This window comes from Oryctolagus cuniculus, chromosome 21 (genome assembly GCF_051225735.1).
Source record: "Oryctolagus cuniculus isolate XC-2025 breed Fujian yellow rabbit chromosome 21, ASM5122573v1, whole genome shotgun sequence".
Taxonomy (NCBI): domain Eukaryota; kingdom Metazoa; phylum Chordata; class Mammalia; order Lagomorpha; family Leporidae; genus Oryctolagus; species Oryctolagus cuniculus.
In genome coordinates this window covers 27,867,722-27,883,582 of record NC_142887.1, presented here as the reverse complement: position 1 = coordinate 27,883,582, position 15,861 = coordinate 27,867,722, and the positions used below count along the sequence as shown (strand labels likewise).

The 15,861-nt window shown below is 58.1% G+C and overlaps 1 protein-coding gene across 1 annotated transcript; it reads left to right on the top strand.

Annotated features, from left to right (window-relative positions):
* The first annotated feature begins 3,066 nt into the window (after window positions 1-3,066).
* On the top strand, window positions 3,067-14,943 carry LOC138843242 (SEC14-like protein 4). Its single transcript, XM_070065816.2, has 12 exons — window positions 3,067-3,224; window positions 5,440-5,515; window positions 10,425-10,468; window positions 10,740-10,799; window positions 10,937-11,125; window positions 11,918-12,013; window positions 12,136-12,196; window positions 12,568-12,651; window positions 13,152-13,258; window positions 13,339-13,478; window positions 13,564-13,733; window positions 13,951-14,943. The coding sequence occupies exons 1-12, from the start codon at window positions 3,171-3,173 to the stop codon at window positions 14,067-14,069; spliced, it is 1,200 nt and encodes a 399-aa protein (XP_069921917.2). The 5' UTR covers window positions 3,067-3,170; the 3' UTR covers window positions 14,070-14,943.
* The last annotated feature ends 918 nt before the right edge of the window (window positions 14,944-15,861 follow it).

The following is a 15,861-nucleotide window of genomic DNA, read 5'->3' as shown; positions in this document are numbered from 1 at the left end:
AACCACTGGCGTCCACGGGACCAGGACAAAGTCGTCCACGGCCAGCAGCACTGGGATGCCCCCAGCTTGGAGTCCCCGCAATTCTGCCTCCCGTTCCACTTCCTGCTGAGGCACACCTGGGAGACAGCCGGGGATGCCGCCCAGCGGGACACCCAGGTTGAATCTCAGGCTGCTGGCTTCCGCTGGCCCAGCCCTGGCTGTTGCAGCCACTTGGAGGGTGAACCGGCGGCGAGGAGATGTGTCTCTCCACCTTCCCTGTGACACTGGAAATCAAAACAAAACCACCTTGGCAAACTGCCCTCGGGACGCCACCTTCCCGTTGTCCCCTGTGCCCTCACAAGCAAAGCTTCCCCTGAGCGGCTCCTGGGGAGTCTGGTTATTGGCGACACCGCGGGCGAATGAACCCTCCGTGTGGGCTTCTCCCCGTGTGTGCGCCCTCAGGGCCCCTTTGTCAGGACGTGTCTGGTAGGCGCCCCCACCTGGTCCTGGCTCATTGCTGGGATGTGCCATCCTTAGCTGACCATGGAGCTTGGCCGTACCTTTCCTTCCTTCCTTCCTTCCTTCCTTCCTTCCTTCCTTCCTTCCTTCCTTCCTTCCTTCCTTCCTTCCTTCCTTCCTTTCTTCTTTCTTTCTTTCTTTCTTTCTTTCTTTCTTTCTTTCTTTCTTTCCTTCTTCCCTTCTTTCTTTCTATCTTTCTTTTTTCGACAGGCAGAGTGGACAGTGAGAGAGAAAGAGACAGAGAGAAAGGTCTTCCTTCTCTGTTGGTTCACCCCCCAACGGCCGCCGCGGTCGGCACACTGTGGCAAGCACACCGTGGTGATCTGAAGCCAGGAGCCTGGCGCCTTCACCTGGTCTCCCATGCTGCTGCAGGGCCCAAGGACCTGGGCCATCCTCCACTGTCCTCCCGTGCCACAGCAGAGAGCTGGACTGGAAGAGGAGCAACTGGCACAGAATCCAGCGCCCCAACCGGGACTAGAACCCGGTGTGCCGGCGCCGCAGGTGGAGGATTAGCCTAGTGAGCTGCGGAGCTGGCCTGGCCTTATCTTTAAAAAAAAAAAAAACTTTATTTATTTGAAAAGTGGAGTTGCAGAGAGAGGCAGAGAGAGAGAGAGAGAGAGAGAGAGAGAGAGAGAGTTCTTCCATCCACTGGTTTACTCCACAAATGTCTGCAACAGCTGGAGCTGAGCAAATCTGAAGCCAGAGCTTCTTCTGGGTCTCCCACACGGGTGCAGGGGCCCAAGCACTTGGGCCATTGTCTACTGCTTTTCCAAGCCACAGCAGAGAGCTGCATTGGAAGAGGAGTAACCAGGACTCGAACCAGTGCCCATATGGGATGCTGGTGCCGCAGGCAGAGACTTAGCCGGCTATGCGAAAGCACCTGCACCCACAAGGCCTTACCTTAACTAATTACATCTGCAATGACTCTATGTGCAAGGAAGCTCGTATTCGGAGGTCCTGGGAATCAGGATTTCAACAAGAGAGTTGTGAACATTTAAATCCAGCTCTCAGCATCGCACGTAGCTTATGGAGCCGTCAGGATGTGAGCAGTCAGGGCAGTGCTGGGCGCAGGGGTTAAGCCGCCACCTGCAACACTGGCATCCGACTGAGCACCTGTTCCAGTCCCAGCTGCTCCACTCCCAATCCACTTCCTGCTAATGCTCCTGGGAACGCAGCGGAGGGTGGCAGGGACTCGTGTAACTGACCCAGCATCCACCGCCTACCAGGAGCCTCGGGGGGAGCTGGGTCATTAGTGGGGGAGCTGAGGCTCAAACCTGCATCTGATACGCGTGTCTGGCACTGCAGCGGCAGGTTATCCTGCTCTACCCACAAGGCTTCCGGTAGCCCCAACTTTTTTTGTTTAAAACATTTATTTCTTTGAAAGGCAGAGTTACAGAGAGAGAGAGAGAGAGAGAGAGAGAGAAAGGTCTTGCATCCTCTGGTTCACTCCCCAAATGGCCATAACAGCCAGGGCTTGACCAGGCTGAAGCCAGGAGCCAGGAGCTTCTTCCAGGCCTCCCACGTGGGTGCAGGGGCCCCAGAACTTGGGCCACCTTCTGCCTGTCTCCCAGGTGCATCAGGCTGGAGATGGAGTAGCCGGGACTCCAACTGGTGCCCATATGGGGATGCCGGAGTGGCAGGTGGCAGCTTTAACCCACTGTGCCACAGCTCCGGCTCTTGGGTGCAATTAACTTTAACTTTGTCTTCATCCAAACAGACCACAAATGTTGTTTCCACAGGGTGCCCACTCATGTACAACTGTCCGCGGGGAAATCTCTCTCTCGTGCTAAGGCCCTGAAATGTGGTTTGGGTTTGCACTGGCAGCCCCTCCCCCTCCGTGCCCCCTGGCGGTGACTCTGCATCCAGGGCTGCCCAGCATGGGGCCTGGCACCTGCATCTTGGTGGGGGGGGCAGGGGGCTACTGTGGCCCCGCCCCCTTCCCCTGCACTCCCACCTGCTGCTCTGGGCACTCCTGGAAAGCCGAGGTGTTTTTCACCTTGCCCACTGCTGGGTTTGTCCCCTGGGCTGTCGCCTCTCGGTCGCCTCCCACTCCTTGACCTTCAGCAGGGATGCAACCCACCCTGGAGCCGGCCTGCTGGGCCCTCCCTGACCACCACCCCTAGGCAGTAGCCTCCATGACAACAGTTAGGAAAAGGCCGCCTTCCCGGGGCACGCGAGGGAGGCGTCAGCAAAACCAATCCTGCCCCTGCGGAAAAGGCTGCCCCCATGCCGAGTTCACCGGGTCCAGCCTGAGGTCAAGACCAGGGAGGCAGCCAGGGCGCCCCCTGGGTGGAGAGGGTTGTGCCAGATTTATTATTTTGTGTGGCAGGACACACCCGAGGTGTCCCCTAAGCACAGCACCCACGTCCCGGGTCACCTGGGAACAGGAAGGAGCCTTTGGAGTGACCAGGTCTGGAGGTGGATGGAGGCTGCTGGCTGGCCCGGACGCCGGGAGTGCGCTCTGGCCAGGTCACCTGCCCGCCCCAGAGAGGGTGTGCTTAGCGACCCAGTCACCCCTCCTCCCCCTCTCCCCGCCCAGGGTAGCCAAGAACCAGGCGGGTGGGGCGGGACCAACATCTGGCTCCACCAGGCCAAAAGCAGGCACTGAGCCCAGGCAGGCAGATGCATCCTGACCCAGCCGCACCCTGCGCCTCTCTGCTCGCCCAAGCACCATGAGCGGCCGAGTCGGGGACCTGAGCCCCGCGCAGCAGGAGGCGCTGGCCAAGGTGAGGGGCACTGCCGGCGGCAGGGAGGTCTGGGCAGGGACCCAAGCAGCCAGAGGCTTGCCAACCCGGCTGGACCCACTGTGGTTGGGATGCAACCCCCATTCCCTCCCCCAGCCCGGCGCCCCTTTGCCCTGCCCTGGAGCCAGCCTGGGCACAGGTGCTGGGCTCACAGCAGACCAGAGTGCCCTCCTGGGCAGCTGTGCTGACAACTGCAGCCACGCTGGCCACCACTGGGTCCTGGCCCTTGTTCCCAGCGCCAGGGACTGGGGATGGCACTCCCATCAGCCGCTGGGCGGCCCTGAACAGGCAGGTCCCAGATCTTGTGCCCAGATGGCGACTTTGGTTAGCTTGGATTCTCTGTGTGGCTCTGTGAGTCCTTGGGGCCCAAGCCTGCTCCCTACAGCTCCTTTATTTATTTATTTTCTGAACACAAAACTTCCAGGCTTCAGCTGGGAGTGTCATGGTCCACCGGCAAAGGAGACCCCATCCTGTCTTGGGTGGCAGCCACACTAGGTGGCCCCCAATGGCCAGGACTGGAAACTGACTTCAAGTGTGGGGGAAGGGGAGGTCACAGCCCCTGCCCACTCTGGCAGCTGAAGACCCCTGGGTCTTCCCTGGGGAAAGAGGACTCTGATTGTATTCCCAGGGGAGGAGGGGGTCTCCCAGGTCGGGGAGGAGGGTCTTGGAGGAGGACAGTGGTTCCAGGATGAGGGAGGGCCCCACAGGGGACAGCAAGGGCCCCCAGGTAAGGAAGGGACTTCAATGACAGGTCTCCTAGGGAACGGGAGGCGGTCCCCTGGTGATCCTCCCCTCCCCCACTCCCCACGGCTGATGCCTTCAGGGACCTGGGGTGGTACTGGACACCTGGCCTTTGAGGGTGAGTTCTGACAGTGACATCTTTTTTTGGGGGGGAGAGAAGAATTAGAAGTGGGGACAAGTACCCATGGTCCCAGGGATCAGGACAGTGGTCCCCTTCTAGATTCTCCTGGAGTCTGGTTCTGAACACCTCCCACCACACTGCCGGCTGTGGCTTTCCCCAAGGCCGCGCCCTAGGGTGAATCTCCAGGTGGCTCGAAGCACCTGCTTGGTGCTGCACTGCTCTTCAGATGCACATCCCCTGGGTGCCCCCCCGAGAGTGAAAGAGAGAGTCGGTCCCCCCCCCCAGGACCTTGCCCCAGCCTCAGTTTCCCAATCTGTAAAGCAGAGCGTGACCTCGGCCCCTCCTGTCTCAGGCTCAAACCATGGAAGCCAGGAGCCTGAAGGGGCTGAGTTCCGGGGTCTCGGGGGACAGTGTCCCCTCCGGCCACCTCGGGAGCCCAGCCCAGTGCCTGTCCAGATCGTTCTAGAAGCTGCTGTTACTCATTAACACTGGAGATGTCGCAACGGATGGTTCAGTTTCAGTTGTGCAAACAACATGGGAACGCAGGCTTATTTGAAACCTCCTCCGGGAATCAGACCACAGAGACGGCGTCCCAGGCCGCCCCCACCTATTCATACTCCCATGTTGGACACGGATTCCCTTCCAGACTCAGCCCTTGATCGGTGACTCAGAAGCGGGGTCTCCTCTCTCTCGGACTTGGGATGCCGGTGGCGTCCCCAGACTCTACCGAGGAGAAGGCGCCCCCATGCCCGGCCAACACTCTATGCTTGTCCCCAGCAGAGATGCTGATGAGGCCTCCGGCACCCTACTGGACCCTCTCTGCTGATCTCTGCCTCTGCTTTTCCCCACGAGGGCCCCACTGTCCAGGGCTCCAGGCCGTCCTCGTGCGTTGAGTGCCCACGTTTTTCTGGCACCTGCTCCAGCCAGGCCTGCTTGATGGGCACGAGTGCATCATGATCCTCATTTCTCAATGAGGAAACTGAGGCTGGGAGAGGTTTAAGTAACCTGCATCCGAACCTGACCCTCCAGCTGCAGCAGGGCAGGGACAGTATTCCTACACCAACATGGCTGGCCTGCACGAGACTCACTGAGGGGTCATAACCATAGCTCTCTCAGTCTTGCAGAAAGAGAGTTTTGGGGTACAGAGCAGGCCTGGAGGTGGGGGAGGCCCCACCTTTTCCTCCCAGGATGGGCTGGAGGGCCCCCTGCTCCCAGATGGAATAGCGATGGGGCAGCTGCTGCTAACCGTGCCCCCTGACCCCGCAGGGTCCCTAGGGAGGGCTGTCTGGCAGCCGAGGGTGGGCGGGGCCTCTGACCATCGTGTCCCCCACGTAGTTCCGGGAGAATCTGCAGGACCTGCTGCCCGCCCTGCCCAATGCTGATGACTACTTCCTCCTGCGCTGGCTTCGAGGTGAGGCTGGTGGGGGCAGGAGGGAAGGGAGGGAAGGGGGGAAGACAGGTACCAGGGGAGGGGATGGACAATGTTGGGAACAGTGCCCCAGAGGAGTAAAGAACAAGGGTCCGGGACAGCATCTGCGCTCCCCTGTGTGCTGGAGAAACCTCCTGCCGAGCCTCAGTTTGTGCATCTGCACAATGGGATGAGGCACTGCATGGATATGAGCTCAGGGTTCACACCAGGGAGGTCGTGGGCATGGCCTGGCTGGGACTGCAGTCAAATAGGAAGGGACTTCCAGGAGCTGGAGGAAAAGGGCTGGGCCATGAGGCACGGTGATTAGCTTGCTGCTTGGGATGCCTACAAGCCATGTGGGAGGGCCCCACTCAAGTCCCTGCAGGAAGACAGACAGACAGACGGGCAGTCAGACAGACAGGGGGAGCTCTTTCATCCACTGGCTTGCTCCCCAAGTCCCATAACAGCTGGGACTGGGCCCAGCTTCCCTGCACGGGTGGCAGGGACACAACCACTTGAAACCCCAGCTGCTGCCTCCCAGGGGCTGCACCAGCCTCAAACCAGATTCAGAAGTGGAGCTGAGACTGGAGCCAGGCACTCTGAGATGGGGGCGAGGTCTCAGCAGGATTTCTCTTCTGTGCCACCCAGACTCCCTGGCGTGGACTTCAAGGAAGCTCCTCCCTCAGGCCTGACACCAAGGAGCTTCCCTGCCCTCCTGCTGAAGGCCCCCCTCCCCCACTTGGCTCTGTCTGCACCCCAGGTGTCCACTGCAAGAGGGCGGGGACTGTGCCTCCCTGGTACCCACAGCCTAGCATATAGTAGGTGCTACTGAAATCTACCCTCGCATCTCATCAGCAGTGCCCGATGCACTGGAGTCTATAGGATGAGGAGCCACACCCTGGTTCTCCACAGAAAAGTATCCTGTCTGGGTGGACATTGGCTCGGTGGTGGAAATGTCCCCTGGGACTCCAGGTCCCACATTCGAGCCCTGGCTCCTCCAGGTAGGACTCCAACTTCCTGCCAGCGCGCGCCCTGGGAGGCAGCAGGTGACGGCTCAGGTGCTTGGGTTCCTGCCCCCTTGTGGGAGACCTGGATCAGATCCCAGCTCCTGGCTTCCTTCCCGCCCAGCCCTAGAGTTGCGGACATTTGGGGGTTAAACCAGTGGAAGGAAGATCTCTCTGTGTCTCTCTGCCTTTCGAACAAAATGAAAATAAATGTTTAAAAATGTTTTTAGAAATAAAAATATCCTATAGATAACCCAGAGATCATTTTTTTTTTATTTTTTACATTCAGAGTTAGTGTGAGAGAGACAGAGAGAAAGGTCTTCCTTCCGTTGGTTCACCCCCGAAATGGCCACTACGGCCGGCGGGCTGTGCCAGGGGAGGGTATTCCCTCCCTGTTCCCATGCTGGTGCAGGGCCCAAGCACCCGGGCCATCCTCCACTGCCCTTCCGGGCCACAGCAGAGAGCTGGCCTGGAAGAGGAGCAACCGGGACAGAATCCGGCGCCCCGACCGGGACTAGAACCCGGTGTGCTGGCGCTGCTAGTCAGAGGATTAGCCTAGTGAGCCGAGGCACCGGCCCATAACATTCTTTTATGGGTTTCTAAAAATGATCTCTTGGTGGCCAGCGCAGCAGCTCTCTAGGCTAATCTTCCACCTGCGGCGCCGGCACCCCAGGTTCTAGTCCCGGTCGGGGCACCGGATTCTGTCCCGGTTGCTCCTCTTCCAGGCCAGCTCTCTGCTGTGGCCAGGGAGTGCAGTGGAGGATGGCCCAAGTGCTTGGGCCCTGCACCCCATGGAAGACCAGGAGAAGTACCTGGCTCCTGCCATCAGATCAGCGCGGTGCGCCGGCTGCAGTGCGCCTACTGCGGCGGCCATTGGAGAGTGAACCAACAGCAAAGGAAGACCTTTCTCTCTGTCTCTCTCTCTCTCAATGTCCACTCCACCTGTCAAAAAGAAAAAAATAAAATAAAATAAAAAGAAAGTTATGAACACTTACCACATTTGAAAATTAAGTGAAATCAATATATCCTCAAAAACACTAAAAGGCCAAATCCAGCAAGAAGAAACCTCCACAGACCAATAAATGTTTTTTTTTTTTTTAAGATTTATTTATTTATTTGAAAGGCAGAGCTACAGAGAGGCAGAGGCAGAGACAGAGGTCGTCTTTGCTGGTTCACTCCCTAAATGGCCACAAAGCCTGGAGCGGGGCAGATCCGAAGCCAGGAGCCAGGAGCTTCTTCTGGGTCTCCCACGGGAGTGCAGGGGCCCAAGCACTTGGGCCATCTCCTATTACCTTCCCAGGCCACAGCACAGAGCTGGATCTGAAGTGGAGCAGCCGCTTGAACCAGCAGCAGGGACTCAGACAGGCACCCATTGGGATGCAGCTACCGCAGACAGAGCCTTACCCTCATTTGCCATAGCGCCGGCCCCAAAAATGTTAAAAACACTGACATGGTACGAAAAAAAGAGAGAAAGAAAAAGAAAAAGCTCCCGAGAAAACTCTCTCCAGGGGTGTGACCTCCAGATTCCTCCCAGGTTTCAAGACCAGTTAGCTGTGGTTTTATACAAATGACCCAAGTTGTTTTAGATTGTATGTGAAACTTACAGATGTTCTGAAACTTATAGACATACATATTTTGATACTTATGAGGCTTGGCCAAGTTTGATTCCAAAGCAAGATCAGGATAATAATAAAAAAGAAAAGAAAATTCTAAGCCACTTTACTTACTTGTCTAAAGGGGTCTGAAGATATGATTGCACAATAGAATCCAACCAGGGCTTAAAATATACAGCATAACCAAAGAAAGGTTATAGATTCATCTACTTACTTGAAAGGCTGTTACAGAGAGAGAGAGAGAGGGAGGGAGGGAGGTCTTCCATTCACTTGTCCACTCCCCAAATGGCTGCAACAGCCAGGGCTGGGCCAGGCCGAAACCAGGAGCCAGGAGCTTCCTCCGAGGAGGACAGTTTATCCTGGCTTTGCAAGAACAGTTCAGCGTCACAGGGCTGGCACTGTGCTACAGCAGATTAAACTGCTACCCGTGACAGCAGAATCCCACATGAGCGCTGGTTCGAGTCCCGGCTGCTCCACTTCCATTCCAGCTCCCTGCGAATGAGCCTGGGAAAGCAGAGGACAACCCAAGTGCTTGGGCCCCTGACACCCAAGTGGGAGACCCTGGTTGAAGCTCCTGGCTCCTGGCTTTGGCATGGCCCAGCCTTGCCTGTTGTGGCCATTTGGGGAGTGAACCAGCGGAGGGAGTCTCTCTCTCCCTCACTCTCTCTCTCTCTCTCTCTGTGTGAATGTGTGTGTGTGTGTGTGTGTGTGTAATTCTGCCTTTCAAGGCGTTGGCGTGGCCCAGCCTTATCTGATGTGGCCATTTGGGGAGTGAGCCAGCAGATGGGAGACGTCTCTCTGTCTCTCACTATTTCTCTGTACCTCTGACTTTCAAATAAATAAATAAATCTTTAAAGTAAAATTGGGGGCCAGCACCGCGGCTCACTAGGCTAATCCTCCGCCTTGCGGCGCCGGCACACCGTGTTCTAGTCCCGGTCGGGGCGCCAGATTCTGTCCCGGTTGCCCCTCTTCCAGGCCAGCTCTCTGCTGTGGCCAGGGAGTGCAGTGGAGGATGGCCCAAGTGCTTGGGCCCTGCACCCCATGGGAGACCAGGAGAAGTACCTGGCTCCTGCCATCGGATCAGCGCGGCAGCCCGCCGGCTGTGGGGCCTCTGGAGGGTGAACCAACGGCAAAGGAAGACCTTTCTCTCTGTCTCTCTCTCTCACTGTCCACTCTGCCTGTCAAAATAAAATAAAATAAAATAAAATAAAATAGGGGGGACCAGATGCTGTGGCATAGCAGGTAAAGCTGCCGCCTGCAGTGCCAGCATCCCATATGGGCGCAGTCCTGGTTGCCTTGTTCCAATCCAGCTCTCTGCTACTGCACTTGGGAAAGCAGCAAAGAATAGCCCAAGTTCCCAGAAGAAGCTCCCAGTTCCTGGCTTTGGCCTGGCCCAGCTCTAGCCATTGCAGCCATCTGGGGAGTGAACCAATGAAGGAAAAATCTCTCTCTCTCTCTCTTTTTCTGTAACTAAGCCTTTCAAATAAAATACAGAAATCTTTAAAATAAATAAATAAATCATCCCCAAAAAGGGAGGGTGAAAGCTTCTAGAATAAACTTAGAGAGAGAGAGAACATTCAGCAATATTGCCAGATACAAAAATCAATTGTATTTCTCTATGCAATAATACCTAAATGTAAAATGAAATGAAAATCAGATGACATTCAAAAATAGCAAAGCACATAAAATACCTAAAAATTTAATTTATAACACATAAGAATATTAAAGAAAAAATGAATCTTTTGTTTGGGGGGTTATTTATTCAAAGGCAGAGTTACAGAGAGAGAGGGAGAGACAGAGAGAGAGAGAGAGAGCGCTTCCATCCACTGGTTCACTCCCCAAATAGCCACAACAGCCAGAATTGGGCGTTCCAAAGCCAGGAGCCAGGAGCTTCTTCCAGGTCTCCCACATGGGTTTAGGGGCCCAAGGACTTGGGCCATCTTCCACTGCTTTCCCAGGACATAGCAGAGAGCTGGATTGGAAGTGGAGCAGCCAGGACTTGAACCAGCGCCCATATGGGATGCTGCCATTGCAGGCGGAGGCTTAGCCCACTACGCCACAGCTCCAATTCCTAGAAGGGATTTCAAAGGCCCAGAAACCAAAATGGAGGCCCCTCCAGAGTTTTCTAGAAGACTCAAGATCCTTGGTTTCATGAAGTATCTCTAGATCCCCCTCGTATTCCGGCGTGGCGGGAGGAAGCTGGGATCCCCCACTCCCGTCTCCTGAGCTCCGGGCACAGCTCAGCCCAGAGCCGGCCTCCAGCCTCTCCTTCCTGGCCTCCTCTTGTTCCTGCAGCCCGAAACTTCGACCTGCAGAAATCCCAGGACATGCTCCGGAAGGTGAGCCCCGGCGCCCTGGCGTCCTGCCCCCTGCCCGCCGGCCCTGGGAGGAGCGGCAAAGGGTGGGGGCTCTCACTGGGTCCTGTGGAGCCCTTTCTGCCCCAGACTCGCTTCTCTCTCCCATCCGTCCTCCTCTCCCCACCCCGGGCCCTGTGATGGAGCCTGGCGGGGGCGCTGGAGCGACCTTGGTGGCTGTGGGCAGAGGACCTGGCCTGGTGACCCAGGTGCCCCCAGAGGCCACCGAGACTTCAGCCTGCACCGTGTCTCACAGCACGTGGAGTTCCGGAAGCAACACGACCTGGACAACATCCTCACATGGCAGCCCTTGGAGGTGAGCGCCCCGTGGCATCCCCGAGGCCCCCGATGCCCACGTCCTGCCCGCCACACACCCCCGGGACGGGGCAGGGACACGGCCTGGGGGCGCTGCTTTGAGCCCTCCCCCCCGCCCCCCGCCCCGCACATGCGCAGGTGGTCCAGCTCTACGACTCGGGCGGCCTGTGCGGCTACGACTACGAAGGCTGCCCCGTGTGGTTCGACATCATCGGCACCCTGGACCCCAAGGGCCTCCTCCTGTCGGCCTCCAAGCAGGAGCTGGTGCGCAAGCGCATCAAAGCCTGTGAGCTCCTGCGGCAGGAGTGCGAGCGGCAGAGCCAGAAGGTGAGCGCAGGGGCGGGGTGGGGGTGGGGTTGGGGGTGGGAGCAGGGGTGGGGTGGGGCTGCCTGGTTGACCTGAGTGGGCGCTCCTGAGAAATCCTTGATTCCTCCATAAGACAGCGCCCCCAGAGACCTCCCCCACGCCTGGCCCCACCTCTTTTTTATTTTATAAAGATTTATTTATTTTTAAAATCTATTCATTTACTTAAAGGCAGAGTTACAGACAGAGGGAGAGACACAGAGTGAGGTCTTCACCAACTGGTTCTCTCCCCAAACAGATCCAGCGGCAGGAACTGGGCAGGTCCAAGGTCAGGAGCCAGGAGCTTCTTCTAGGCCCCTCATGTGCATGCAGGGGCCCAAGCACTTGGCCCATCTTCTACTGCTTCCCTAGGCCATAGCAGAGAGCTGGATCAGAAGTGGAGCAGCCAAGACTTGAACCAGCACCCATAGGGGATGCCGGCCCATCAGGCAGCAGCTTTACCTATTAAGCCACAGTGCCCGCCCCAAGTAATGTTATTTTAAAAAATGCCTAACGAGTAAAGTCTTCAATTCAGTAGTTCATCTACTCAAGGCAGTGATGTGGAGTGAGAACGTGTGCACACCACGAATGCACACACAGTCTGTGCAAGGCTCTGATGAGTCTCCTCGGCCCTCACATGGGGTCCATCTGTTTGGAAGACGCTTTGGGCTGTGAGAGAATGTGGGGTAGCAGGGGGAATGGGGAGGGGGTCTCTGCGGCCAGGGGCTCCTGGCTGGAGCTGCCGCCTGACCGCCAGCCCTGCTCTGTCCTGTGCAGCTGGGCAGAAAGATCGAGATGGTGCTGATGGTGTTTGACATGGAGGGGCTGGGCCTGAGGCACCTGTGGAAGCCAGCTGTGGAGGTGTACCAGCAGGTGAGGCGGGCAGGCTGGGACACGGCGGCTCCCGGGCCATCCCAGACCCACGGGGGGGCCCACAGAAACGGGGGCGGGAGGGGACCAAGCACGGCCAGCAGCACGCTGATTTGACTCCACAGTTTTTCGCCATCCTGGATGCTAACTACCCTGAGACGCTGAAGAACTTAATTGTGATCCGAGGTGAGCCCCCGGCTGGGAGCCCTCCTGGGGAAGGGAGCACTGGGGGACAGACAGCTCAGCCATCAAGTTCAGGGCGTCTCAGCAGGATCCAAGTTGCTTGAGGCTGGAACCAGCTCGTGCCCAGCCCCTTACAACTGGGCTCAGGGCGAGAGAACCATTTGTTAAGAGTGAGGCCCTGTGTTGCACACACATGCTTCCATCTCTGTTTCCCAGCCAACGGCACTAAGACACAGAGAGGGTGAGTCCCGGGCTGAAAGTCACACAGCCGGGAACGGCAGAATCCAGATCTGTCACACACACGCCCTTGGCCTTGGCTTCCACACACCCACATCCCCTCTGGTCCAGCTTCCAAGGGGTCTCCTGTGTTTCAGCCCCCAGGCTGTTCCCAGTGGCCTTCAACTTGGTCAAGTCATTCATGAGTGAGGACACACGCAAGAAGATGGTGATCCTGGGAGGTGAGTGACGTGGCCTCCTGGCGCTGCCTGGCAAGCAGAGGTCAGCAAGGCCCCGTTTCTCCCTGCCTTACGCTCTGTGCTCTGGTCCGTCAGCTCCAGCACACAAGGGCAAGGCCCCTGGCTCCTGACCACAGCCTGAGACCCACAGAAAGCTCTTTGGGTCTCCTGGGAGTCGCAGTCCAGTCCCCTCCCTGGGATCAGCCACCCCTGCCCTCTGAGCCACCTCGGAAACCCCCTCACTGCCCCCTAAACAGACAACTGGATCAGGGATGGGGCAGGGTCTGGAGGAGCAGCGAGAGTGGGCAGAGGAACCGGCCAGCGCAGCAAGGGACCAGACACAGAGCCACTCAGCCTCTGTTCCCCAGACAATGGGGCGCTGCAAGTGTGGCCCGCTCAGCACCAGCTCCAGGACAGCTCCCGGCTCAGCCAGCCCCGCCCTCTGTCGACCCCCACCTCCGAGCCCCCTCGGAGACTTCTCTGTCACCACCCCCCCCATGCAGACAACTGGAAGCAGGATCTGCACAAGTTCATCAGCCCCGACCAGCTGCCCGCGGTGTTTGGGGGGACCATGACCGACCCGGACGGCAACCCCAAGTGCCTGACCAAGGTACAGGGACCCAGACACGGGGCAGGGGCAGGCAGGTAGGCAGACAGCGTGGTCCATGGCTCACCTGCCCCCGCCTGCAGATCAACTACGGGGGCGAGGTGCCCAAGAGCTACCACAGGCGCCAGCAGGTGAGGCTGCAGTACGAGCACACGGTGTCCGTGGGCCGCGGCTCCTCCCAGCAGGTGGAGAACGAGATCCTCTTCCCAGGCTGTGTGCTGAGGTGGGCGCACCTGTCCGGGGTGGGGGAGGGGGAGGGGTGCTGCACCCCAGGCAGGGGGGCGTCAGTGGGGCTCCGTCGCCTGCAGGTGGCAGTTTGCATCGGACGGCGGGGACATCGGCTTTGGGGTCTTCCTCAAGACCAAGATGGGGGAGCGGCAGCGGGCAGGGGAGATGACGGCGGTGCTGCCCAGCCAGCGCTACAACGCCCACCTGGTGCCCGAGGACGGGAGCCTCACCTGTGCGGAGGCCGGCGTGTGTGAGTGTAGTCAGGGGAGCCCCGCCTGGACTTGGGGTGGGAGGAGGGTTCCTAGATGTGCAGCCAGGACCCGCCAGGTGGTGGCCACTGCCTCCAGTAGGCACAAACAGGGCCTGAGTCAGTGTCTCCCAAACCCTGACCACCCACCATGCAGGGAGGGGTCCCAGGGCTGGGGTGGGGGAGGGGCTCCTGTCCAAATGTCTGTCCTGGACCCCAGATGTCCTGAGGTTTGACAACACCTTCAGCCTGGTTCACTCGAAACACGTCAGCTACACCGTGGAGGTGCTGCTCCCAGACCAAACGCTCCTGGAGAAGATGGAGGACCATTCTAGGTGAACCCTGCGGCCGCCACATCTCTCCAGGGGCCACACCTCTCCCTGGGGACTGAGACCAGCAAATGCTGGGCCACTGGGACTGAAGCCGGACAAGCTTCAACCTGGGATCCCTCCCTGGGGATGGGGATCCCCCAACAGCACGTCACAGCCTGTCTGGCACAGCTGGCCTGCTCCTGCCACACAGAAGCAGCACACTCTGTCCCCATGTCACCTCCAGCGACCTCCGGCTCAGGAAAAAACTCCCGGCCTTTTCCTATGCACCAAGACCAAGAAAAGAGTTACTCTTCCAAAGTATAGCGTATTGGCGTGTGAGCTAGCAGTTAAGGGACTCCGTGAGACACCTGCGTCCCATGTCAGTCCCTGCCAGTGTGCACCAGGGAGGAGGGTCATGATGGCTCAAGTGCCTGGCCCCGGCCACCTGTGTGGGAGACCCTGCTGGAGTTCCAGGCTGACAGGTTGGGCCTGGCCCACCCCCAGCTGTTGTGTGCATCTGGGAGTGGACGAGCAGGTGGACAATCCTCTGTCCGTCTGTCTCTCCCTCTCTGACTTTCAAATGAATAAATGAACATATAAAACTAAAGTGCAGAGTGTTCATGGAACACCTGACACGTGATAAGGCCGGCAGGTCAGGAAATGATTGGCCTTGAAGAGAGAGTTGAATACTCACAGTTCCCAAGAGGAGTGCTGTAGCATACCCTGGGGTGGAGGGAGTGGGAGAACTCGGGGCCAGGGCCATGGGCGGGGCTGGGCAAGGCAGGTGGCAGGCTTGGGTTGTGACAGTCACAGGAGATCGGGGCACACGGGCTGCCCTACCTGTTGGGTCCCTGGCCCCGTGAAACCTTAATAAAGCAGGGGGTTGGACTGTGGCTTTGTAATCAGTTGATTTGCACTGACGATGCTGCCTGCAAGTGACTATCTCCAGGAACTGGCTAACTCGGAAGACGCGGTCCCTCCATGGTCACCAAGACCCCAGAGGTCAATGCATCAGGATCCAGAGAATAGTGGCCCAGAGTCCTCCAGCTACCCAGCAAGCGGCCACGGCTCACAGAGAAGCCATCGAGAAAGAGTTTGGTCTCCGTCTTGGGTGCACCTGCTGGTGTCACAGGATAGGAGGATTCCGTCACTCCCAAGGTCTCCATCCAAGCTGCTGATTTTTAAAAATTTATTTATCTATTTGAAAGGCAGAGTGGCAGAGAGACAGGAGCAGAGAGAGAAAGAAAGAGAGAGATCTTGATCCGCTGGTTCACTCCCCAAATGGACTCAATGGCCAGAGCTGAGCCGATCCATAGCCAGGAGCCTGGAGCTTCTTCTGAGTCTCCCACGTGGGTAGCACGGGCCCAAGGACTTCCCATTAACTGCTGGATCAGAAATGGAGCATCAGTGGTTGGAACTGGCGCCCATATGGGATGCAGGCATTGCAGTCAGCAGCAACACTACCCCCTGGTGGCATCGTCTAGGACCACCACCGCTTGTGCTATCATCAGTGGCCCTGACCGCCCCCTGTCTGAGCCCCTGCCCCTCGCCTCCCTCTCCCCTCTGTGAGGTTCCTCGTACCATCGCTTCCACGTAGAACACCTTCCTTCCATTCCTGCCATAGAGCACAGTCAAAAGCCACATCCTGGGCCGGCGCAGCGCTGCAGCAGGTTAGGCTGAGGCTAGCGATGCAGGCGTCCCCTGTCAGACCGCCGGTCAAGTCCCTGCTGCTGTGCCTCTGAGCCAGCTCCCTGCTCGTGTGCCTGGGAAAGCAGCAAGGGCTGGGCCCCTGCACCCACGTGGGAACCCGGGAGAAGCTC

Excerpts from the sequence above, each read along its gene's own strand:
- LOC138843242 (XM_070065816.2), top strand. The coding sequence starts at position 3,171 with ATGAGCGGCCGAGTCGGGGACCTGAGCCCCGCGCAGCAGGAGGCGCTG. Across the intron at positions 11,126-11,917 it reads GCGAGCGGCAGAGCCAGAAG|CTGGGCAGAAAGATCGAGAT; the intron begins GTGAGCGCAGGG and ends TGTCCTGTGCAG. Across the intron at positions 13,479-13,563 it reads TTCCCAGGCTGTGTGCTGAG|GTGGCAGTTTGCATCGGACG; the intron begins GTGGGCGCACCT and ends CGTCGCCTGCAG.